Here is a 25509-nt window from a genome sequence, read left to right as displayed (position 1 = left end):
TGCGTCCGCTTGCTATGTACTGTTGATGGCCATTGGCACTGTCCTGGTATTCTAGCTCAAATAAGCAACGCCTTGACATGGATGTGTGTAACCTATTTGCACCAATGCACACCTAGTATTAAAGCAGCATTTGCCAAGCTTAATTGCAATGACGTGTAGTTGACATATGATGCGATAAATTGTCTAAATTTGATGGGTAAGGGTAAAATGAGAGAGAGAGAGAGAGAGGCACAAGCGTGTGTCACGATACTTTCCTCCTCCCGCTTCATGTTGCGCATTTAGAAATTGACTCTTTCTCTGTTGAACGATAACAGTGCAGCATAATAATCACTTTTTGGAGGATCACACAAAATAAGGTTCCGCAACATTTGTTTCATTCAATGTTGTAGGTGTTTGCTGGATCATTCAGAGATCCTAATAGTATAAAAAACGAGATATCGGTTTTAGCTATTATCTTCTCGGTGGCATTAGTTCAAGCTTATCCCCAACAGCTTTACATTTGATGTAAGCTACCAACACATGCTGAAACCCCGTCATGAAATGATAGAAAGCAGCACACTTTCCAAACCATTTTAAGACGCAACTGTTACTCAAAAAAAAAGAGAGATATTTATTCACCTCGTAAGATTAAAGCCAACTTGATTTCTTTTCATCTCTTTCTTCCTTTCTCTTTTTATAGCACTACTTGTGTTTGTATACTTTTTTGGCGCTTGTTGCCTAGACAAACAAACATAATCACACTGACACACAAACATGCGGAAAAAGCCATGGTCAATTGGTTGGCTTTCTCGAGAAAATAAGACTGATTTAGACAATGATAGTAATGCACCCAACAAACGAGATCAAATCTACGAAGAAATACGACGAAAATCGCAGGCATCGTTTAGAAGCTCCAGCTCACACTCACTGCAGCCATCAGACGAGCAGCAACAGCAGCGTAGACCTTCGATACAACGCACCGAAACAAGTGTCAAGTTGCGAAAGATTGGCAGTGATGGGCGTCGAGTGTTTGTCAATTTACCCCTTCCCGAATATGAATTAACTAGCAAGGGCAAGCCAAGGCACACCTATGCCTCCAACAAGATCAGAACATCGAAATACACCATCATTTCGTTTGTTCCCAAGAATCTCTTTGAGCAATTTCGCAGGCCAGCCAACATGTATTTCTTGGCCATGGCCATCATCCAAATGCTCCCCATGTTTGGGGTCAAATCACCTGTTTTGACCTTGCTGCCCATCTGTACAGTCGTAATCATCACTGCTCTCAAAGACGCTATCGAGGATTTCCAGCGGCACAAGGTAGACGAGCAATACAACCAAAACATCACTCATACGCTGAATGGCTATCACAATGCAAACTATCCAGAGCCAACAAGCAGTACCATATCATGGTTTAGAAAGTCAAAATCATCATCATCATTACCACAGCAACATACAGGTCAGCCCAACGAAAAGCAGCAAGCCATGTTCCATGAAGGCACATCCCACAGCCAAGCACAATACCATTCATCGTCGTCATCCTCTGGATCGGCCGATGTATTCACTAAATCATTATCCAAAGATGTCCGAGTGGGCGATTTCATATTACTGCGAAACGGAGATAGTTTACCTGCAGATGCCATCTTACTGTCCACCTCTGATAAGGAAGGTATCTGCTTTGTCGAAACCAAGGATTTAGATGGCGAAACCAATTTAAAGTCTCGCAGCAGCGTCCAAGAGCTAAAGCACATCCAATCTGGTGCCGATTGCTTGAATGAGTGTCATTTCTATGTAGAAGCGGGCGCCCCTTCGCCTGATCTTTACAAATTTCAGGGCACGTTGGTGACACTGGCCAAGTCTGGAGAGCAGCAGTGGACCAAGAAGAGCAAGACACCCATTGAAATTGAAAACATCTTGTTGCGTGGTCATGTCGTCCGAAATACCAAATGGGCTATTGCAGTCGTCTTGTTTACAGGCACAGATACAAAGATCATGCTGAATTCTGGCGAAACACCTAGCAAAAGAAGCCAAGTCGACAAGGCGATGAACAAGGAGGTAAGGTTCATGATTGCAGAGTAGCCGTTTTTTTTTTTTTTTTTTTTACTGACGTGGAAGGACAGATTTTCGTTGCTTTTGCCGTGCTGTTCATCTTGTGTCTGATCTGTGCCATCATGGCTGGTGTTATGCGATACCGCACCATGTCCAGTGCTGCTGCAGAGCTCTTCACAGCACAGACAGGCTCTCCTGGCTACGTGGGCTTTGTCAACTTTTGGTCTAGTTTGATTATTTTCCAGAACATTATACCAATCTCACTATATGTATCTATTGAATTTGTAAAGACATTCCAGGTAATTAGTCGCTTCCAAGTACCAGTGTAAGGCCCTTGACTTACTGACGACTCTATTAGGCCTTTTTTATATGGAATGATTTGGATATGTGGGACGAACAGTCCAAGAAATCATGCGTACCAAAGACTGTAAGTACAATGCACATTAATATAAGTGGGCGACTCACCCTGTTATCGCACAGTGGACTTTATCTGATGATCTTGGACAAGTGGAATACATCTTTTCTGACAAGACAGGCACACTGACACGAAATATCATGGAATTCAGAGAGTGCACTATTGGCGGTACTCGCTATGGCGACAATGGGTTCTCTCCAGAATCAGAGGGTGCCCGTGGTGCTCGTCTGCGCAAAGAAAAGGAGAATGCCCAGTCTAACCACCATGACGAAGAAAGCTCTTCTCGCCCAGTTGTTGACCAGCAGGACCAGTCATCTTCTCCCAACATGATCAACACGGACGAAGACCCTTTTGACAGCAACGATGAAAAGAAAGCAGACCAGGACAACAAGCAGCAACGACAGGAGATCATCAAAGATTATGAAGCAGCACTAAAAGACGTTTTTGAACCCAGTTATTCATCGCTCAATCCTGACAAGCTGTCATTTGCAGACCCTCAAATATTCAAGGACATTGGATCATCCGAGATGGGATCTGATAAGGCAGATGATCAATCGACGCATATCAAGGAGTTTTTTATGTTGCTTGCATTGTGTCATACTGTTATGGTTGAAAAGATTGGTAAAGACGGTAAAGTCATTGAGGACGAGGAAGACGACGAGGACGACGAAACCGACAAAACGCAGCAGCCCAAGATTGATGAAAGCAGCATTGCGGACACCAAGACTAAGAAGTTTGGCAAACTGACCGGTAGACACTATCAGGAGGTTGAGCAAGTAGAGCATGTGGATTCCAGCAATTCCTCTATCGACGACAGCCAAAAGAAGGATGAAAAAAAGGGGCTCACATTCAAGGTGCGGTCTGGCGGTGCTAAGCTATTGCAAGTACCTGGATTACGGCACTTGAAGAAGCACAAGGATGACGGCGGCAGCAACAGTTTGAAGCGCACACGGAGTCGAGGCGAAGAGTTTAATACCATCACTGAAGAAAACCAAACCCCTGACCGCGTAGATGACACTGTCAAGACTCAGATTGATTACAAGGCAGAATCCCCTGACGAAGCAGCTCTCGTCAATGCAGCCAAGAACGCAGGATTCGCCTTCATCAAGCGCAAGGGCAACAAACTCACTGTGGATGTGTTGGGAAAAGAATACGAGTTTGAGCTGCTTCATGTGCTTGAATTCAACTCGGACAGAAAGCGCATGAGCGTCATTTTGCGTCGACCTGCTCCTTGGAACGACATTATCTTGTACTGCAAGGGTGCTGACAATGTGATTGGCGATCGTTTGGATAAAGAGCAAGGCGGCGACATTGTAGACAAGACGTTTGATGATATTGGCGCCTTTTCAGAGAACGGCTTACGAACGCTCTTGTTGTCGTATCGTATTCTGGATCAGAACGAGTACGATGACTGGAAAAAAGAGATGGACGATGCAAGTACAGCAGCTGAAAAGCGATCTGAGCGCATTGCCGAAGCACAGGAAAAGATTGAAGTCAATCTCAAACTGCTGGGTGCCACTGGTATTGAAGACAAGTTGCAGGACGGTGTGCCGCAATGTATTGAAGATCTCCGTAAAGCGGGTATCAAGATTTGGGTTTTGACAGGCGATAAGCTGGAGACTGCCATCAACATTGGCTATGCGAGCAATTTGCTGGATGGTGACATGAGGCTATGGAAAGTGCGTGGTGAAGATGAAGCAGACAAGGTCATGCAAACCTTGGCGGATACCAGTGATAAACTCGACGATATAGAGGCCAAATACGAGCAGGAAGAAAACCATGATGTTCCCATGAAAGAGAATGCGCTTGTGATTGAAGGTTCCGCTCTGGTGCACATATTCGAGTCGTCAGAGGCTAAAGAGAAGCTGCTGGATATTGCTATTCGCTGCAAGAGTGTGGTGTGCTGTCGTGTCAGTCCGCTGCAAAAGGCACTGGTTGTTCAATTGGTGCGCAAATACCATAATGTAGTGACATTGGCAGTGGGTGATGGAGCAAATGACGTGAGCATGATTCAGGTGGCAAATGTGGGTGTCGGTATTGCTGGTCAAGAAGGTGTGCAAGCGTCTATGGCTGCTGACTATGCCATTTCGCAATTCCGTTTCCTTCACAAGCTGCTGCTGGTACAGGGCCATTGGAGTTATCACCGTGTCTCTGAGATGATTCTCACCTTCTTCTTCAAGAACGTATTTTGGGTGTTTCCATCTCTGTGGTATCAAATCTACAGTGATTGGTCTGGCAACATCTTTTACGACTATTCGTTCCTTCAACTGTACAATATCATCTTTACCGTCGCCCCTGTTGTCATTATTGGTGCTACTGACCAGGATCTCACCTCGCCTTATTTGAAGCATCTCCCTTACATCTACACGGTACGAGGAAAGCTGTATACCAAATCCAGATTCTGGCTCTACTTTTTCGATGGCATTTGGCAATCGGTTGTTGTGTTTTATGCCTTTTATTTCCTGTGGATAGGAGGAAACCCTAATGCGAATGGTCGCTCTGAATCCATGCTCCAGATGTCTACGTCGGTTGCTGTTACAGTGATTGTGCTGGCTAATTTGATGCCTGGTTTTAATACATACTACTGGACCTGGTGGCAATTTACATTTATTGGTATTGAAATTTTGCTGACATTCTTGTGGGTGGTGATATACGGTGCTTTCCCCTCTGTTTCTATGTATGGCATGGCCCAAATGGTGTTTGGTTCATGGTCATTCTGGATGACCTTCTTTTTAGCTATTGTGGTTGCATTTTTGCCTCGGTATCTGATTACGTTTGTTTGTCAATGGTGGTTCCCTAATGTAGTGGCCAAGGGAAGACATTTGGAATTGCATGAAAAGAGAGTCAAAAAGCAAAAGATGAAAGAATTTGGTGAATACACATCGTTTTTGAAAAGCTGCTTTATGAGAATGAATAACAAGAGACATAGACGTCAATCATAATACATTTATACATACTAATATTTAATAATAAAAAAAAAACCACTGTAGTTTTAGTCATTCAAAATGCTGTACTGTATCGGTGCTAAATGTTTGTTAACGATGCTGCTTTACATGCAATTATTGAGGTGCTTCTTGCATTACCCATGCTTCTTCTTCGTGGCCATCTTCGACTTGGCCTTTTCAGACTTGGAAGCAACCTTGAAGAAAGTATCTTTTTTTTTTCCATCTGAATTGGCTACCCTTTTATACCTGAAATGTTGATCTGATCATTATGCTGTTTTCAGATCCTTTGTTAATGTAGTAGCACGTTTTTAGCTCCAATACAATTAGCACTTGTTGGAAATTGCTTACACGTTTCTCAACAAGACACAATCATTGAGCAAAAAAGTTTGTCTAAAGAGATTTAAGTCTATAGGTTGATAGCTAAAATATGTACATTTTGTAGCAATACGTGTGTGTACCAATATACATAGCACTCAACATGCACACAATAATGATTCATTAATGCGTCTTGCTATTGCTTATCTAGATAACAGAGATGAATTTGTTGGCCCAACAAAGTTGGCGAATGCGTGCATGAAGCTCGGGTGAAGCTTCTGTCAAGTAATAAACCTTTTTATGAACGTCAGTTGAGTAGAAAAAGTAATGGGCTCAACAGATGTGTATGCATACAGTGCCTCATTACGTACACATGAACACTTCAATCGGTTTGGCTTGCTAAACAGTAGTCTTACTACTATGAAGTTGTCTATTATTCGACATGAAATGCTAGTATTCCCGGGCAATGATTCCGCTGAGCATCTGCGCGTCAAAAAGAGCCCCTTTCAATGATTAAATATAGCCATTGTTCATGCTCAAACATTTAAATATAGGATCACTTTTTTGCCATTTTGAGTAATTTTGAAGATTTATAATACAGCTGTCATCCATGCAAGAGACGCATCACTTTAGGTTAATTGCTAGTCTAATTGCGCACTATCTCATCTAAATCTAACTTGATTTACAACAACATGAGCTATGAGCTTGGTTTATGGGGCTATATGGTCTATTCAGCAGTCTTCTAGCCTCACACTATTTTGAAGTTTGATTACAGTACATCTCAACGAAGGCTCAAAGTAGAAGCTCTGACTGCATTTTTTGTACAGGATAACATTCTTTACATTCTACATTAGGGTTTGCATGGTAAATAGCAATTATTTTCAATTTGCAATCCTCTTCTTATCAGCTTCAAAATCATCATTGCATTCATCAAAAAGGCATTTGGGCAGCCAGCCCTATTTTAATTTCCGACATAATAATATTTTCAAGATTGGTCGAACTTTGAACAAAATCGATCTGTTTAATCTATTCTACAAGATTTGACTATGCGAATTGTGATGATCACCCTAAATCTCCTAATGCATTTTAGGAGTACTTTTCAAGGCGCGTCTAATAGTGTTATTTAAACAATGCATTTTGAATAAACTTATTGAGCAATTTATGAAAACATGAAAAGAGGTTTCTGGCCAAAAAGTCGAGATTTTGCATACCAAAGTTTCACAAAGATGATTTCAGGGGCTACATTAGATTGATAGAAACATTTTGATGTAATATATACCATAGTAAAGGTCTTCATTTTCAGGGTAAAAAATGCGATCGTTTGAATTTTGATGAAAACCATGAGGGGTACCTCATGCTTTTTGGTCAAATTTTGTTCATGTTTTTTTGATCCCCAAAAAGTTGAGCAAAGGTGTTAGAAAGGTAGTGCTAGGTGAAAGCAATTGTTTGGTGCTATTCTGGTGGCCCAAAGCAGCTTTTATCGCGAGAAATTGCTGTCCAAATGCGCCCAAATTTCGCTGTATTTTGCACACTTTTGAGTAAAGGCAGACGATGTAAGTATGTTGTGAGCCCTTATATAAATTGATTTTATTGATTCAAATGTAAAGCATCGTATAAGAGTCAGATTTACAGCCACAGGCTGTTCATAGAGTGCTTTTGAAGTTGTAGAAAAGCTGAAAAGTGAGCATCTGTAGGATGAGTCCACACTCAGTTCTATCTGTTATTTAGCCAGAAACTATCCAGCCGACATGCAATTCTTGTATTCAGAGATATGGCGCTCGCTGTTGATTTATTGCTTTGCCGTCTCTGTCATTTGTTCTTGCGTTCGACTAGTTGATTTGTTTGCCCTAAGATGTTGTTGTTAACGTTTGAATGCTACCCGGTATCTAAACCTTCCTATAGGTCGTGATACATCCAGATCAACTCATCCAGCTTTTAGGGGTTCAAATGCAATCACCGTCGAATAGTCATCATTACACATTCTAGTACCAAGATCTGCTACTCTAATGCAATATAAATTTATTATATCAATGGTTATTGTATTGGTAACTATGACAACAACTGTTTGATTTGTAGATTAGGTTTGTTTATACGACAATGCGTATTGTGAGATATTGTGGCGTTTAAAAAACAAGCCATCGGGAGGACAAACAAGAAGGATTTGAAAAAATTTTAAAACTACAACAGAACTGCAAATCCATGAAACTTCCTCCTTTTTCACCTGGACTTATTTGGCCTTCTAAAAACCATATAAACCCTTCTGCACCTTAACTCTTGTCAGAAAACTAACGATAGCCGTCCGCTTGAAAATAACTATTTGAAAAATGTCTCACGTCCCTTCTAGTAAGTCTTGTGTGAATTTCCAGTGTATCTAGTATCTTTGTTACTAATAGCATCATTTTTTTTTTTTTTTTTTTTTTTCAGTTTTGAACCCTACTGAGGAAGATATTCAACTCTTGTTGTCTGCTCAAGTCCACATTGGTACCAAGAATGCCAACACTCGTATGACTCCTTATATCCATAAGCGTCGTGCTGATGGTAAGATTACTGATGAGAATAACATGGATTGCATGAAAAGCTAAGGCATGGTGAATAGGTATCAACTTGATCAACATTGGTAAGACCTGGGAAAAGCTCATTTTGGCTGCTCGTGTTATTGCCGCTATTGAGAACCCTCAAGACATTGTTGTTGTCTCTGCTCGTCCTTATGGTCATCGTGCTGCTCTCAAGTTTGCTCGTTACATTGGTGCTGAAGCCATCGTTGGTCGTTACACTCCCGGTACTTTCACCAATTACATTACCCGTTCTTTCCGTGAACCTCGTTTGGTTATCTGTACTGATCCTCGTTCTGATTTCCAAGCCATTCTTGAAGCTTCTTACGTCAATGTCCCCGTCATCTCTCTTGCTGACACTGATGCCAACCTCAAGTTTGTTGACCTTGCTATCCCCACCAACAACAAGGCCAAGCATGCTATTGGTTTGATCTACTGGCTCTTGGCTCGTGCTGTCCTCCGTCTTCGCGGTACCTTGGACTACTCCACCCCTTGGGAAGTCATGGTTGATATGTTCTTCTACCGTGACCCTGAGGAGATTGAGAAGGAGAACGAGGAAGCTGCTGCTGCTGAGGAATCCAACGTCGAGTGGGGTGCTACTACTGAGGAAGCTGACTGGACCATTGAGGGTTCCGCTGCTGAAGGACCTGCTGGTCTTGCCGCTCAAGCTGGTGAATGGTCTGCTCAAGCCGATGCTGGTGCTTCTGACTGGGCTGAGGATGTCAACACTGCTCCTGCCTCTTCTTGGAACTAAATTCATTTTAATTCATAGTTCTTTATCTTGTCTTTTTTTTTTGTCTCTCTTGACATTATGAAAAAGATTTGAAATTCAAATATAAAAAGCTTTTTTTTGTTTTAATTTTTTTTTGTTTCTTCTTTTTCTTGCTTACTGCAATCATGCCTAAAGATCCCATCGAGAAAAAGAGCAAAAAGGTCAAAGAGCCTTTTGTTATACCACCTGTGCCAACAAAACCACAGCAATGTGTGTAGTTAATTCGAGATGCCATGGTAAGAATGTTGCTAACAAGAAAATTTTTTCAGGTCACTACTATGTGCTCAGAAAGAGAAGATATTGTGGCTTGCCTGCCAGAAAGGACCTGAACTATTGTGGCGAGCATTTAAATGAGAAGCCTGACAAGGAGGGATTGCCCAAACGAATTCCCTGTCCCTATGACAACTCACAGTAAGTGTTTAGCACGATACGAAGCGACCGCCATGAAAGCCAACATGCACATCACAGCACCATTTTTGAAAAGGACCTTGAAAAGCATTTGAAATCGAGATGCAATGCAAGACCCAGAGAACCGCCAGTGTGTCATTCACTCAACATCAACTGCACCTTGCCACTCTCAGAAGAGGAACTGGAATTTCAAAGAAACATCTACTCTCACCAAAAGATGTTTGTTCAGCCATGGCTTGCTAGAGTGCAATTACATGAGCTGTCCAGAGAGGATTTGGATTCCATCATCAGCAAGGTCACTGTCGCTTATGATGCCAACGTAGCACCCATTCCCATGGAGCAACTCACACATCCTTCCTCTGAAAAGAAAAGGTACGCATACCTCACCAGTAAACCCACTCTCGTCACTCATCGATCTATAGAAGCACCATACAAAATACCAAGCATTTAGATCAGCTATCCTCCCTGATGGGACACATGGAGAAGAACAACATGCTCAAGGACAAGACAGCTTGTTTTGTCGAATTTGGTGCCGGTAAGGGAGATCTGTCCTTGTACGTCAAGACGGCAGTGGATGAGGAGAATGGAGAGGCCACCTATTTGTTATTGGACAGAAAGAGTGTGCGCAACAAGACTGATCTGACACTTCAAGGCCGTTCTGAGAACAAGTCCCGAGTGCAGCGTCAATTGATTGATATCAAAGATTTGGATTTGTCCAAAGTGGAGTGCATTGCTGACAATAACAAGAAGGTGGTGGCTGTTTCAAAGCATCTGTGTGGTTGTGCAACTGACATTTCGCTCAAATGTCTCATGAACTATGTTGAAACTGAAAAACTCAAGGGGCAAACGGATCCAATTCAGGGCATCATTATTGCTCTTTGCTGTCACCAAATTTGTCGTTATGAAATGTATCCCAATCAAGACTATTTAAAGGCAATTAACATGTCAAAGATCGAATTCGAGAGAATGTGCAAAATGACAAGTTGGGCGACATGCCATAGTGGTGGAAGCAACAAGACAGCAAAGAAATCGGACGCTGAATCTACTGAGGAGGATGAGCATGCCAATAACAATGAAGATGGTGATGACAATTCAGACGAAACAACGTAAGCAGTGTGCAGTGTGCTGTGTGGTACCTGTTGACTAAATTAATATTAGAAACCATTTCTCTGGAAGGGATCATAAGGAGAGAGAAAGCATTGGATACAAGTGTAAACGTGTAATTGATGCTGGCCGTGCTAAATACCTCGAGCAATTTGGCTTTCATGTAAAGTTGGTCTATTATGTGGATTCTGCTACAAGTTTAGAAAATTGTGCTCTGATTGCTACTCCCAAATAACAATGTCTTAGAAATAAACTGTATAGCTTACAACGGTAACGGATAATTTACCCCGTATTTTAAATTTTTGTGCTACATTGCAGATCCACACAGACAAACAACCTCAGTAAAATAAATCTGAATCTACCAGTATTGACTCGACTGCAGAGCAATTGCATTGCAGGACACTATGAAAGCAATCTTTGTAATTGATATGGAAGCCTTTGTCATGTTCTTTCCCGCATTTACATGCACATTGGAAACATCTGTTGAATCTAGCAAAACGGATACGGATAATCTACAGCGACATCTGCAACGGTACACAAGATCACAAAATCCCTATAAATAAAAGGATAATTCGAACTTCCTGCCTTTATATTTAGGTACATGGATTCTAAAAAATACCCTGGAACAGGTATTTTGCGATAAGAAAACATCATGTCTTTTGAAATTGTAACAAACATGATCGTTTACAGATAAAAACGTGATGAGATCAAATGCGAGCGTCGACAGCACCATATCATCAGAACCTTATGCAGATGGAGATATTGCCAAGGTGGAATCCTACGTGAAAGAAGTTACTGAAAAAAGTGTGCCTTACAATCCCAAAGATGACCCAAATCACCCCTGGGTAATTTGAATGCTAAATGATATGCCACAACAAACTCTTAATACAATTGTAATACACAGAACTGGCCTGAACGAAAGAAATACCTTGCTCTATTAGCCATCTCTCTAGATTCATTTATTGGTTACTTTACCTCTGCAATTTATGTAAGTTTGATCTACATGTATAGGCAACGTTATTAGTTCTGACATACAATGCACAGATGCCTGCTGTTGCCGACATTATGATCTATTTCCAAACCAACCTCACTGTATGTAAATAGTCTAAATATAGATCCTTGTGGCTAACAAAAACCTGATGAATGTCTTCATATAGACAATCAATGCTACCATTGCCCTCTTTTTGGCGTTCAGTGCCATTGCCGTATGTAGCGTCACTAGCCAGTTTGAGCAACTCTAATAACATATCGACTTTATTTCTAGCCTCTCTTTTGGGCGCCTTTGAGTGAACGTATTGGCAGAAGATGGATCTACAGTGTATCGCTTGTTCTTTACTGTGTGTGTTCCATTGTGTGTGGTGTCTCTACAAACCTTGGCCTTTTCTTTGCCTTTAGATTGTTACAAAGTATCTTTGCGAGTGCTGGTCAAGCTGTCGGTGGCGGTAGCATCTCTGATATGTTTGAGCCTCGTGAACGTGGAAAAGCTATGGGTCTTTATATGTTAGGTACAATTCTTGGTCCTTCCATTGCTCCTGTCTGTGGTGGTTTTATCAACCAAAACTTGGGATGGAGATGGATCTTTTACATCAAGACCATCATTGGCGGTGCATTTGCCATTGCCAGCTTTTTCTTGATCCCTGAATCACTCTATGTTCCTACTGGAAAGGAATTACCTCCTCCTTCCAACCTCAAGGAAAGATTAAGCAGACTCACATTTAATCCTGTAAGCCTGACATATCCCACGCATCTCTGCCACCATACAACTAACCTGATATTTTATAGTTTACAAGTTTACTTCTATTGAAAAGAAAGGAAACTGCTGTCATCTGTATTCCTGTCAGTATTGGATTTGGCTGGTTTTACTATCTTGTCACTATTCTTGCTCCAACATTTGGCCAGATCTACCATTTTTCCTCTGGAACCATTGGTCTTTGCTATCTAGCAAGTGGTGTTGGCAATATCATTGGTGCGGCTTTCTCTGGTATCGTAGCAGACAAGATCAACAGCTACTCCATTCAAAAGAACGGAGGTGTAGCTGTCAAAGAGTTCCGTGTGAGACCCATCTATGTTGGTTTTCCTTGCATGGTTGCGGGCTCTCTTCTATATGGCTGGCTTCTTCATTCACATACTCACTTTATGGGTCCCCTCATTGGATTTGGATTGTTTAGCTTTGGCCTTATGGTGAGTATCTCTGCCACAAACACATACTTGATCGAAGCAAATACATTCAGAGCTGCTTCAGGTAAGACTCTATAACATATTCTATAGACCGTGCAATACTAACCTTGTCCAAATAGCCGTGTCACTCAATAATTTTACTCGTAACATGTGTGGTATGATCTTTTCATTGACTGGTGTCCAGATCAGAGGGTCTCTTGGCGATGGATGGTCCTAGTAAGTTGAGTTGATGTTGTTTTTTTTTATCAACTAACTAATTTTATTATAGTACCTTTGCTGCTCTAATGTGCTTAGTGACATTCTCTGTCTGTGTGCCTGTGGTTCAGAAATTTGGAGGAAAATGGAGACGAGAAAGAGAAGAGAAAGAGTCGCAGCAATAACAACAGCGGCATAGATGTACTTTTATATAGGCTTTATTAACTAATTGTAATTACTCCACTATACTTACCAAGTAGATTTTAAACAATCAATTATTAGTAAAAGAAAGGTTATATCAGAACCAGAAGGAGGAGGAGAGGAGGTATCTTCCTCAGCACCCTTTTTGCTTACACTGATATAAAACGAAGCCTATTATTGAGACAAAATGAAAGCAAATTTAAATTTTATGCAGCATCTGCACACCACAATCGCCATTTTCTGATAATAGAATTACCATATCATTCACTGTTGCTGATGCTCTTAATAAGATGGCGACATAAAGCTGATCATGCGCAAATACAAGACTTGTGTAAAATCTACAGCGAAATTTTTGAGATATTGTCATTGCAAAAGACATCTTCATGAGAAAAAGCTCCCCAAAAAACACATTTGCGCTAAGCAATTGTCCTTTCAATCCCATGATCCCCATTTAATCATCATTGCAAACATCATTGTCATCAACAGAGAGGCATTTAGGTCAGCCAGCAGCAATGCCGCCGCCAAAATTGATTCAAACTCAGTTTTTTTTTGTTCAAGATTGGACAGATTTCGTCCTTTTTCGACTTCTGTAATCTGTTTTATGATATTCGACTATATAAATTGTGATGACCCCCCCTATGCTTCCTAATACATTCTTGAAGTACTTTTCAAGGCGCCTCCAATGATGCTAATTCTAATAGGTGTTTTGAATGAAGTTGTTGAGCAATTTGATAAAATATGAAATGAGGTTTTTAGCGAAAATAGCCATATTTTGCATATGAAAGCCTCATAAAAGTAGCTTCAGAGGTTGCTTTGGATAGAGGGAAGCATTTTGATTCAATATATACCATAGTAAAAGTCTTCATTTTCAAGGTGAAAAATGCGATCGTTTGATTTTCAATGAAAACCATGAGGTATCCCTCATGCTTTTTGGTCGATTTTTGGCCATATCTTTTTTTTTGGTCTAAAAAGTTGAGCAACGGTATCAGAAAGTTAGTGCTAGGTGAAAGCAATCGTTTGGTGCTATTCTGGTGGCCTAGAACAGCCTTCATTGCGAAAAATTACTACTTAAATGCATCCAAATGTCGCTGTATTTTGCATACTTTTTGAGTAGTAAGAGGTAATCCAAGCATGGCGTCGGCCCATGTATGGATTGATTTCATTGATTCAGATGTGAAACATCTCAGAAGAGTCAAATCGACAACAAGAAGCTATTTATGAATGGTCCCCAGCAAAGTAAAAAAGCTAAATGTGAAAAATCAGAATTTATGAGCAGGAAAGTCCAATGACAGAAAAATGATCCAATGTTTATTTGTCATACCACCACAACATGGCATTAATACTATAAGATTGGACGACTTGAATGACTGTTTGATCTAATGATCAATTTATGCATTCAATAGACAGACCCAGATTCGCTACCAAGTATTGTCCCAATCGCATGAAATTGACAAGTTTGCACATGATATCCAAAGTGGGCGGCTTACTAATATTCTGATCTGCTTCAATGCCAATGGTAGTGGGGATTTATGGAGTTAGGCTATGATTGGAATTGGAGATTGTACACTGAAGATCCGAGTAAGCGCGAAATAGCGGCGAACCATGTCCATGCCGAAACTTTACCTGCTCATGGTATGGTGGCAATTTTTTCAAGGTAATCTCATCAAATAACAAGTCTTTTTCGCAAATCATTTTTCTGGGCTTACTCTAACTAGCTGCATCCAAATCACTAATGTGCACATACTAAACAAGTTGATGTTGCTAATCAGATCCAAGATAAGCGTTAGGAGGCACGTTGGCTGATCTGTATTCAGTAATATGATGTAAATGATCTTCCCAAATGTGTATATTTTCGTAACAAGGTATTTTTTGATCCGTTTTAAATGGTTATGACATTTATGGGATATATTCTTGTGTCCATTCATCATGTGCAGGCATTTCTAATCACGGATAAATCAACGCCGGCGTCGTATTTATCAAGTGAAAAATGGTCGACCTGCTATGTTGATGTATATCAAATTCCTTTCTCAAATTGAAAAAGCTTGCCATGTTGTATAACAATGTTTCTGAAGATGCTCCATCGCCTTTGACATGGTGTTTTATAGATAACTACTACCAAATTCAAGGGATCTGCAATCGGCACGGATAATTTATATGGCTGAAACGCTTCAAAGTCCGAGATCAAGTATAATCTATATAAAAAGGATGACCTTGTCAACTTGATTTTGTGATCTACGAAATCAGAAATATTTCAATATGCATTATCAGAAAAACAAGAAAGGTAAACTGCAGTTACCTTGGCTTGAAATTGACCTTTGACTAACATACATGATAGGAAACTCAATTGCAGAATCCAACTCTAGTGGTGATAGCACTGCATTATCAAACTATGACCAACAAGATGTTGCCAAGGTGGAATCTTACATTGACAATAAAGCTGTAGCGCCAACTTATAATCCTAAAGACGACCCCAATCATCCGGTGGTATGTGAATTGCTTTTCTATTTAGCCCAATGATCCAGATCAACTCACGTTCATTCTCACTTTGTAGAATTGGCCAGAGAGAAAAAAGTATCTCGCCTTGTTGGCAATCTCCCTTGATTCGTTTATTGGCTACTTTACATCGGCCATCTACGTAAGCTTGATATTCGCATATGCGCTTCATAATTACTGACGTTTATTGCTCATTAGATGCCTGCCGTTCATGATATTATGGTGTACTTTAAAACCAACCTCACAGTAAGTATTTCATCTCGAAACTCTTCATAAACATTCACTAAATACAAGATCTCTATCAGACCATCAATGCTACCATTGCTCTTTATTTGGCATTTAATGCTATCGCTGTAAGTACCAATTATCAGCGTGTGCATCATCAGCCAGCCTAACATTTCTCTATAGCCTCTTTTCTGGGCACCTTTGAGTGAACGTATTGGCAGAAGATGGATCTACAGTGTATCGCTTGTTCTCTACTGTGTGTGTTCCATTGTGTGTGGTGTCTCTACAAACCTTGGCCTTTTCTTTGCCTTTAGATTGTTACAAAGTATCTTTGCAAGTGCTGGTCAAGCTGTCGGTGGCGGTAGCATCTCTGATATGTTTGAGCCTCGTGAACGCGGAAGAACTATGGGTCTTTATATGTTAGGTACAATTCTTGGTCCTTCCATTGCTCCTGTCTGTGGTGGTTTTATCAACCAAAACTTGGGATGGAGATGGATCTTTTACATCAAGACCATCATTGGCGGTGCATTTGCAATCCTCAGTTTCCTCTTGATCCCTGAATCACTCTACGTTCCCGCTGACAAGCAAATTGCCCCTCCTGCCAACCTCAAGGAAAGATTAAGAAGACTCACATTCAACCCTGTAAGTCTGATGCTCTTCAAATTGTAATATCAGCACTCATCATGTCTTTTGTAGTTCACAAGTTTGCTTCTATTGAAAAGAAAAGAAACTGCTGTCATCTGTCTCCCTGTCAGTGTTGGATTTGGCTGGTTCTACTACCTTGTCACCATTCTTTCGCCTACCTTTGCTGAAATCTACGGCTTTTCATCTGGCACAATCGGTCTCTGCTTCTTGGCTAGTGGTGTTGGTAATATTCTGGGTGCTGTCGGCTATGGTATCATCTCAGACAAGATTAACAATTACTCCATTCGAAAGAACGGTGGTGTAGCTGTCAAGGAGTTTCGTCTCAAGCCCATCTACATTAGTTTCCCATTTATGGTTGTTGGAGCTCTTATTTACGGCTGGCTTCTTTACGCCAGAGTACACTTTATGGGTCCTTTGATTGGGTTTGGATTATGTAAGTTGCTTATTCACAATACACGCCACAGTTGTGCTGATCAACTCTTATATTCATTAGTCTGTTTCGGCCTCATGATGAGTATCTCTGCAACAAATACCTACTTGGTGGAAGCTAATACATCAAGAGCTGCTTCTGGTAAGTGTTATGATTGACATTCGCAGCAGCTTCCATACTAATTGTTATAAAACCATAGCTGTCTCTCTCAATAACTTTACCCGCAACATGTGTGGTATGATCTTTTCACTAACTGGTGTCCAAATTAGAGGATCTCTTGGTGACGGATGGTCATAGTAAGTTGAATAGCATCACATTGCAATAGTAACGAGGCCTAACATTTTGTTATTCTAGTACTTTTGCCTCCTTGATGATCTTGGTAGTATTTTCTATCTGTGTCCCTGTCGTCCAAAAGTTTGGTGGAAAGTGGAGACAAGAGAGAGAAGAAAGAGAATTGCAACAGCAGCAACAATTATCACTGTAACTTTAGTTCGTTCCCCAAACCCACCCTCCTCGCTTATAGATTGTATTATACCTGCATTATGTTTCTTACGTATCCACCCTCTAAATCCTGTAATAAATTAATTGTCTAATATTATGGGTCTTTTCAGTCGTGATGCATGCTAATGCGATAAATGCAGTGTGCTTAATAGGCGGATCGAATCAAATATGCAAATTTGACATGAAGTGATTTCAAATGCTGGCAATGACTCCCATTAATAATACACTATCTAATCTATGCACTCGCTCGATCCAACTGACGACCTCCGTATTACAGCCTCCATCTGCCTCAAAGGCATAAAATAGGGTGTATAACATGAATAATAAACAACACGGCGTGAGAGAAACGCATCAAGCATCCAGTTTTGATTTATAATTCATGCTTGTTGTCGATGCGCACTCGGCGATCTTATTTACCGACCTCAAGGTGATTCCGGCACAGCAATGGATGTTGCGGCGTAATTTCGCTCAATTTGGTTATTTGTGTATTCTCTATTTTAGTTTTCCTAGAAAGACTTGTCATTACTAAGTTGATATTTTTCAAGCTGGCATTTACATCAAAGTCTGAGAAAAATAGCTTGATCTTGTGTTCTCTCGAGCCTGTTTTGTTCTTTTGCTAGCATGCTATCGTTTTTCTCGTATAAATGGGCTCAACATGAGGGACAAGAGGTGAAGTCTGTAATTTTGATCGGATCTAGAGTGGGATGGTGCACCTATTGCGACTGATTGAGCGTCGATAACACCATTATTCTTCTGGGTATAAAAGATCAAAGAGAGTTCATGTTACTCAAAGCTTGATTCATCACGGCTAAACATCAGAAATATACACTAAAAATGTGCTGCGAGATCCATTGTATAAATAGAGTGATTTTCTGCCAAAAATCTCTTCTTTTCTCTTGATCTCTGAATGAAGAAATGAGTAACACACATCCAGAAAAACGTAAATTCAAATGATATGTGAAGCATGTTGACACAAGAAACTAAATGGATTACATAGCGCCCTCTGACGGTGGTAGTAATAGCGATACATTGTCAACGAATTTTCAAGATAAAGAGATTACTGAAATTGAATCATTCAACCAAGAAGCTGCAAACAATGACACTGCAGCATACAATTACAAGGATGATTCAAATAATCCAATGGTAAGCAACAGTGCTTTGATCCATAATTTGCAGTGAATTTCATCTTTCATCTATGGTAGAATTGGCCCAAAGGCAAGAAAACAATCCTGTTGCTTGTAGTGTCAATGAATTCATTCATGGGGTACTTTTCCTCTGCAGTCTATGTGAGTAATCGCCATTCATCCACGCCAACTTAGACAGCTAAACGTCCATCTGCATTCATAGATGCCTGCCACACATGATATCATGGTGTATTTTGGCACAAATCTCACTGTAAGTTCATATTATACAAATGATGCAACACATCCAGAGGCTGAATACTTTTGACTCTCATTTAGTTGATCAACGCTACGATTGCCTTGTTTCTGTTAATGAATGCTCTGGCTGTAAGTTGATCCATGCACATCAGAAAGAAGCAGCAGCATCATACTCAAGTTTTCTGACATAGCCTCTCTTTTGGGCTCCTCTAAGCGAACGCATTGGCAGACGATGGATCTACATTGTCGCTATTGGTCTCTACACTGTGTGCACCATCATTTGTGGCATTTCCACTAATCTGGGCCTCTTTTTTGCTTTCCGTCTACTGCAAGGTATATTCGCATGTGCTGGACAAGCTGTGGGCGGTGGCAGTGTGTCTGATATCTTTGAACCTCATGAACGTGGAAAAGCAATGTCGATTTACATTTTAGGGTACACGTTTTATATACATATAGCAAAACCAGAATTCCTGCTAAACCTTGACCATGTGTCTATTTAGTACTATTTTAGGACCTGCTGTGGCTCCTATTGTAGGTGGTTACATTGATCAGTACCTGGGCTGGCGTTGGATCTTTTACATCAAGACAATCATGGGCGGTGTCTTGATCGTTCTCAATTTCATCTTTCTCAAGGAAACTCTGTATATTCCCAATTCAAAGAAATTGGCGCCTCCAGCCAATTTTAAGGAACGTTTGGAAAGACTCAAGTTCAATCCAGTGAGTACACATACATTCTGACATTTGCATTCAATGGCTAAGGCAGTTGAGTAGTTTGGTAGTCTGGAATTGCTGCTAAAAAAGGAGGTTGCATTGGTATGTTTGCCTATCAGTATTGCGTTTGGTTGGTTCTACTTTCTGGTTACCATCTTGCCTCAAACATTTGGCTCTGTATATCATTTCCCCACTGGTTCCATTGGCCTCTGCTATTTAGCAGGTGGTCTTGGTAACACTTCTGGGTCTATCTTTGCTGGCGCCATTTCTGATAAGCTCTACCACAAAGCAATTGCAAAGAACAACGGTGAGGCAGTCAAAGAATTCCGCTTGAGACCTATTTACATTGGCGTGCCATTGATTGCTCTTGGTGCTGTCATGTATGGATGGTTTTTGCATGTCCCGACTCATTTTATGGGACCATTAGCATCCTATACAACTGGTAAGTGGCTCATAGTTTGGTGGTTCTGGTTTTTTTTTTCACTTATTCCTGTACGTTTGACAGCTACATTCGGCATCATGTTCACAATCACAGTAGCAAACACATATCTTGTCGATTCCAATCATACCAAGGCCGCCTCAGGTACACCATTTGACATTTGCAACGAGTATGCTGTGCCGAACTAACACCTACCTAGTTGTATCCGTCAACAATTTCACTAGAAACATTTGCGGCATGATCTTTTCATTGACGGCGGTGCAGATCAGAACATCTTTGGGCGATGGCTGGGCCTAGTAAGTTTATTCAATCAGTTAAAACGGAACACAGTTAACATTAAATCCCTTCAATAGCACTCTAATGGCAATTATGTGTGTTGTCGCCTATCTCGTTTGCATTCCCACTGTGCAGAGATTCGGTCAAACATGGCGCGAATCATCCACAAGGTAAACATTTCAACATACCCCCTCTCTCTCTGTAGATAAACATCAATAAATGCATTAACCATCATAATATCCTCTTTTCTTTGCCTTATAATTGTATTCTTCTGATCACGTTATATTACCATCTTGCCACTATTTAAAGCAGCATACTGTGCCCAAATGTCAATGGCCTGCTAAAGATGTTTACAGTGTTGTGCAGAAATGATGCGATAGTATTGAACTATGGGCCGCCCTTTGGAGCTGTTGACTTTCAGACACTAAGCACTGGTGCCTGACTTTTTGTTGCAAATTTCCCACTACCATTATGCAACCAGTTGATATATAGATCAGATGATTAGTGCTATCCATGGTCTCATTATCTCTACGGTAAATTTCCACAAGTAAACGCTTAGAATGCACATTCAGCTTTGGCCTACAGACAGAATAGACATAGAAGAGATACCCGGGTATGAGTATATTGGATGGAGGAGTTTAGCATCAACGATAAGAGCTATGGTGTTTCATCCATGGGTCAGGGGGTCCAATGCCATGTAACCTTTAAAGAATATCAAATCAAGAGACTGCCAAAGTCAAAAGTGCCTTATTAAATATGTGTGTGTGTGTGTGTGTGAAAAGTTCATGCGAATTGTACCTTAAAAAGCTGATAACACCAATTGCATTACTCTCTTTTTCTTTCTTTTTCTTAAACATTCAATACTACGAAATGGGTGCTCAATCATCAAAAGAACAAGAACAACAACAAAAAGACCATTATGACTATGAAAAGTACACTGAATCCTCCTCCTCTGCTGTCTCTATGCTGTCAAATCAATATGCTCATCTAACGTTGGATGAAGCAGATGCTCGTCGCTACAATACCGCTAGTCTCTCCACGGACACACTTGCCAAGTACTCTAAACGCTTTTACGAGGATGACAAAAACTTGCTGGCCAGAAATGCCATTGTTGGTACCGACCCCACCCAAGTCATGTTGAACCCTCAAGCTGCCTTAAAAGACAAGCATGTCTTTAACGTCAAACTGGATCTGGAGGGAAGTGCTACCAACCAGAAATCAAGCGGTCGTTGCTGGATTTTTGCTGGTACCAATGTCATGCGCTTACATGTCATTCAAAAGTACAAGTTGGCTGATGACTTTGAACTCTCTCAAAGCTACTTGTTCTTTTACGACAAGCTTGAAAAGGCAAACTGGTTCCTGGAGAACATGATTGACTTGGCCAAGGAGGACATCAATGATCGCGTCGTGCAATACCTCTTGACCGACCCTGTCGGCGATGGCGGCCAATTCGACATGCTTATCAATTTGGTGGAGAAATACGGTGTTGTGCCCAAGAGCGTCTTCCCTGAAACTTATGCTAGCTCCAACTCTCGTCGTCTCAATTGGCTGGTCACTGTCAAATTGCGTGAGTTTGCTACCCAAATTCGCAAATCAGTTGACCAAGGCCTCTCTGTGCAAGTGATTCGATTCCTCAAGGACAAGATGATGGAAGATATCTACCGTATCCTTGTTATCTCTCTTGGTGAGCCCCCTTCTCAGTTTGATTGGGAAACAACTGATAAGGCTGGTAAATACGTTGGCGTGCATCATTTGACCCCTAAAAAGTTTTTCCGTGAGGTCGTCGGTTACAACATTGCAGAGACCTTGTCGCTCATCAACGATCCTCGCAATCCCACCAACAAGCTGTACACAGTGGACCGTTTGGGCAACATTGTTGGTGGAAAGCCCATTCGCTATGTCAACACGACGTCTGACACACAGAAGCAATTGGCTGTCAATGTCTTGAAATCAGGTCGTCCTGTGTGGTTTGGCTGTGATGTTGGCCAGTTCAGCAGCAATCAGATAGGCGCAATGGATACCAAGATCTTTGACTACAGTTTGGCATACAACGTCGAGTTTGGTTTGACAAAGGAGGAGAGATTGTTATACAAGGAAAGTGCCATGACTCATGCTATGGTGTTCACTGGCGTGCACCTTGATAAGGACGGTAAACCTGTACGCTGGAGAGTGGAGAACAGCTGGTCTGATACCTCTGGTGATAAGGGCTTCTGGGTGATGACTGATGATTGGTTTTCTTCCTTTGTTTACCAGGTAATATGATGCTTTGAATGTTTGTTGTATACATACTCACTCGTTTCATGTTTGGCTGTAGCTTGTGCTTGAAAAGAGCGATGTGCCCCGCAAATTGGTCAACTTGCTGGATACAGACCCTATTGTGTTGCCCGCTTATGATCCTATGGGTGCATTAGCTAGCTCTCAATAAGGATAAAATTGACATTTATGTTCATGTGTCATGTTGCACACTGATCAGGAGCCAAATAAATCAAATGTAGCCAAGAATGTGTAAAAAGTTGTGTTGTTTTAATGATTGGAGGGGGGGGGGAATACGGTATCTCTAGAGTTTGGTATACTTAAAATGCCAACGTACAAAACAGAGCTACTATTACAAAAACTAAATTTGACTTTTCAAATGAATGTAAAATGCTGGCAGCTCCAGTGGCCTTCTTGATAGCCTCTTCTTCCTCAGCAGCATCAGCCATAGCATCGGCAGACACATCATCCGTTGAGGCAGAACTAGTATTCGCAAGCTTCTCTGGTATAACTTGGCCCGACTTGTAATCTGCCTGACCCAACGAATGCTTATCGCTTACAAACTTCATTGAATCAGCATGCTCCTTGTAAGGTTGCTTATCGTTCAAACAGCCATCCAAACGCACCATGGTGTAACCAGCTTCGTTGATGGTTCTCACGACATCATAAATTGCTTGCCACGATCCAGTATCAGGGATATCATACTGCACAGAGATGAAGGAGCCCTTTGAATCGTAGGTATCAATCTGCTTGGCAAAGATCTCCTTGTATAAATTTGAGATACCCTCTGGGTTGTTCTTGTAGTTGTAGTCCATGGTATCCAAATTGTATGCAACCAACGTATAGCCCATGTTGCGAATAATGTTCTCGAGACGAATGTCTTCTGGTTGTGAATAGTGAAGACGAACATACTTGGGTGCGACGCCAATCAAGGTTTCAATGATCTTAGCAGTGTTGGTAACATCAGTCTTGATTTGCTCGTCAGTCAAGCCTTCTGAAGTGTCTCCAGGAGCACGGTATGTCATACCAATAAAGTGGCCATCGTTGTATGCACGTTGTAAGATCATGGCGTACTGTTGAGTATATAACCTACAGGTGCGTCTAGTTATTTACCCTTCTGCTCACTAAATTTGAGTCTCTATTTACCATGTAGCATTGACGAAAAAGTTGGCCTTGGCTTGAGCAGCCTTTAATCCATTCAGCACCTTGGCAGTTACATCACTGGGCCCTTCGTTCTGGTGTCATGCATGTTAGGAGAGTTTTGCCGTGATGGACATGGACATATACACTTACATAAGTCAGAGCAATTTGTCCAGGATTTGCACAGGCAGTAGCTTGAGGAGCAGGAGCGCCATCTACAACCTCGGTAGGATGGTTCCATACAGGTAAAAGCATAGTGCCTAGCGTATAGATACGTGAGCTTTAGTGTTTTACATGGACTCTGATTTGAACTCACCTTCTTCCAAGGCATGTGCTACATTTGCATATGCAATCAATGATGCTACAATGGCTGTTAGTTACTTGACTAGCAACCAAATGAATATGCCCTACCAATCAATAAGAGCAACCCAGATCTTAATCTTGTCATTTTAAAGAAGCAACAGTAAGAAAAAAAAGCAAACAACTGCGAGGATTCTTGGTCTTATAACAAGTATTTCATTCTTATATTTTGATGGTTAAAAAGTAAATACGTTTGGAATTTCGGCATTCTCTATGAACCGGAAGATATTTCGATCACACAGCCAAAATGCTAATATTTGTGTTTTGTTGTTGTGTTTGACAACAGTTTAGAACGCATAAGTAATGTCGTGCGCAAACCGTATGAGGCAGTTCTATTATGCACAAAATGTATGGTTTATTTATGAAAGCGTTTTTACGATTAATCTTGCTCTCTTGACTTCATCAGACTCCTCTTCCTCTTCTTCCTTTTCTTCGTCATTGGCCACTTCTTGCTGAACAACAGGTGCTGCAGTTGCTTGTGCTAATAGCTTTTCTGCGTCAAAATCATCGTCGTCATTTCCGGCATTCACATTTGCATATCCTGTCAGCGTATTGCTGACAGCAGCTGGTGCAGATGCTGCTTCCGCTGGGATTTTATCTTTGGCCTCCTGCTTGGTTTTCTAATCAAACATCTCGATTAGCAACGGCCTTTTTATAACCCTCCCCATGGTCCACTGATTTTACCTCACGAGCTGAACCCTGAAGATCCTTCAAATATTCCAACACATTGTCAAATTCATCCTCAGGAATTTCATACAAGTTTGAGAGCAACCAGATTTGTTGCACCTTTTTAAACTTCCATGAATCACGGTCATTGACAAACAGGCGAACATAGGCGAGCGCCTCCTCCTGCTTGTTGTCCTTTTTCATTTCTTCGATTTCAAGCTTGCTCTTCTTGGCCTTCTTGGCCTTCTTGGGTGGCTTTTTATTATCCTTCTTGTCTTCTTCCTCTTTCTTTTCTTTGTTTGCATCGTCTTCCATCTCATCGGCACTACGTTTCTTGTTCTTAATGGGTTCAGGCTTCTTTACGGCAGGTCTGTTCTTATTTGTCTTTTTGGGGTTCACCACTTTGGCAGGCGGTGCCGTCTTTTGAATCACTGTCTCGACATTGGCTTCATTACCGTCATCATCAAAGGATACATGAGTCACTGCAACACCCTTCATGAGAGCCTTCTTGGCAGCTTTTTGTGCTGTCATGGCTTTGAGCAATTTCTGTCCTTGAGTTAATTTGGGCTTTTCAGCATTTGTACTAGTAGCGGTGGCGGTGGCATCAGCTGGTGTGGTTGTTTTTGCTGTTGGCTTTACACTAGGCACTTTTTTCGCCATGGTTTTTGTAGCTGTCTTTTTAATTGCTGGCTTGGTAGCAACTTTTTCTGCCATGATATTTGTATAATTTACAGAAGGAGTATGAGATTTTAAAATTGAAAAAAATTTCTTGCACTGTATTTATCTCTCTGCATTTGCATCTCCGGGAAGGCTTTCGTTTTTGACATGTAGATCAAGCCAATCAAACAAGGAGAACGGGCCTTGATTCAGGCACGTTT

General features: G+C 41.1%; 9 protein-coding genes across 9 annotated transcripts; 7 read left to right on the top strand and 2 right to left on the bottom strand.

Annotated features, from left to right (window-relative positions):
* Nucleotides 1-753: 753 nt before the first annotated feature.
* Nucleotides 754-5385, top strand: ATC70_011057 (uncharacterized protein; the record flags this gene model as incomplete). Its single annotated transcript, XM_064830259.1, has 4 exons — nt 754-2034; nt 2100-2327; nt 2387-2455; nt 2509-5385. The coding sequence occupies 4 exons, from the start codon at nt 754-756 to the stop codon at nt 5383-5385; spliced, it is 4455 nt and encodes a 1484-aa protein (XP_064682761.1).
* A 2642-nt stretch (nt 5386-8027) lies between these two features.
* Nucleotides 8028-9009, top strand: MRPL19 (mitochondrial 54S ribosomal protein YmL19; the record flags this gene model as incomplete). Its single annotated transcript, XM_064830258.1, has 3 exons — nt 8028-8046; nt 8128-8241; nt 8300-9009. The coding sequence occupies 3 exons, from the start codon at nt 8028-8030 to the stop codon at nt 9007-9009; spliced, it is 843 nt and encodes a 280-aa protein (XP_064682760.1).
* A 143-nt stretch (nt 9010-9152) lies between these two features.
* Nucleotides 9153-10774, top strand: ATC70_011055 (uncharacterized protein; the record flags this gene model as incomplete). Its single annotated transcript, XM_064830257.1, has 5 exons — nt 9153-9237; nt 9297-9438; nt 9496-9807; nt 9858-10541; nt 10594-10774. 5 exons carry the CDS (start codon nt 9153-9155, stop codon nt 10772-10774), a joined length of 1404 nt encoding a protein of 467 aa, XP_064682759.1.
* A 466-nt stretch (nt 10775-11240) lies between these two features.
* On the top strand, nt 11241-13097 carry ATC70_011054 (uncharacterized protein; the record flags this gene model as incomplete). Its single annotated transcript, XM_064830256.1, has 8 exons — nt 11241-11384; nt 11444-11527; nt 11584-11631; nt 11697-11744; nt 11804-12262; nt 12322-12781; nt 12837-12933; nt 12986-13097. 8 exons carry the CDS (start codon nt 11241-11243, stop codon nt 13095-13097), a joined length of 1452 nt encoding a protein of 483 aa, XP_064682758.1.
* Nucleotides 13098-15369: 2272 nt separating this feature from the next.
* Nucleotides 15370-17390, top strand: ATC70_011053 (uncharacterized protein; the record flags this gene model as incomplete). The annotated part of the gene is made up of 10 exons (XM_064830255.1): nt 15370-15394; nt 15449-15597; nt 15665-15748; nt 15805-15852; nt 15912-15959; nt 16015-16473; nt 16528-16909; nt 16970-17047; nt 17106-17202; nt 17261-17390. The coding sequence occupies 10 exons, from the start codon at nt 15370-15372 to the stop codon at nt 17388-17390; spliced, it is 1500 nt and encodes a 499-aa protein (XP_064682757.1).
* A 932-nt stretch (nt 17391-18322) lies between these two features.
* On the top strand, nt 18323-20386 carry ded1_3 (ATP-dependent RNA helicase ded1; the record flags this gene model as incomplete). The annotated part of the gene is made up of 11 exons (XM_064830254.1): nt 18323-18347; nt 18405-18550; nt 18610-18693; nt 18755-18802; nt 18868-18915; nt 18978-19219; nt 19287-19503; nt 19558-19939; nt 20003-20080; nt 20136-20232; nt 20290-20386. 11 exons carry the CDS (start codon nt 18323-18325, stop codon nt 20384-20386), a joined length of 1464 nt encoding a protein of 487 aa, XP_064682756.1.
* A 696-nt stretch (nt 20387-21082) lies between these two features.
* Nucleotides 21083-22637, top strand: ATC70_011051 (uncharacterized protein; the record flags this gene model as incomplete). The annotated part of the gene is made up of 2 exons (XM_064830253.1): nt 21083-22465; nt 22527-22637. 2 exons carry the CDS (start codon nt 21083-21085, stop codon nt 22635-22637), a joined length of 1494 nt encoding a protein of 497 aa, XP_064682755.1.
* A 148-nt stretch (nt 22638-22785) lies between these two features.
* On the bottom strand, nt 22786-24053 carry ATC70_011050 (uncharacterized protein; the record flags this gene model as incomplete). The annotated part of the gene is made up of 5 exons (XM_064830252.1): nt 22786-23554; nt 23612-23700; nt 23759-23865; nt 23922-23966; nt 24017-24053. 5 exons carry the CDS (start codon nt 24051-24053, stop codon nt 22786-22788), a joined length of 1047 nt encoding a protein of 348 aa, XP_064682754.1.
* A 271-nt stretch (nt 24054-24324) lies between these two features.
* ATC70_011049 (uncharacterized protein) lies at nt 24325-25345 on the bottom strand (the record flags this gene model as incomplete). The annotated part of the gene is made up of 2 exons (XM_064830251.1): nt 24325-24585; nt 24650-25345. The coding sequence occupies 2 exons, from the start codon at nt 25343-25345 to the stop codon at nt 24325-24327; spliced, it is 957 nt and encodes a 318-aa protein (XP_064682753.1).
* Nucleotides 25346-25509: the final 164 nt, after the last annotated feature.

The sequence above is a fragment of the Mucor velutinosus genome (assembly GCF_035048745.1).
Source record: "Mucor velutinosus strain NIH1002 chromosome Unknown tig00001564, whole genome shotgun sequence".
Taxonomy (NCBI): Eukaryota; Fungi; Mucoromycota; class Mucoromycetes; order Mucorales; family Mucoraceae; genus Mucor; species Mucor velutinosus.
This window is presented reverse-complemented; position numbering and strand designations above follow the sequence as displayed.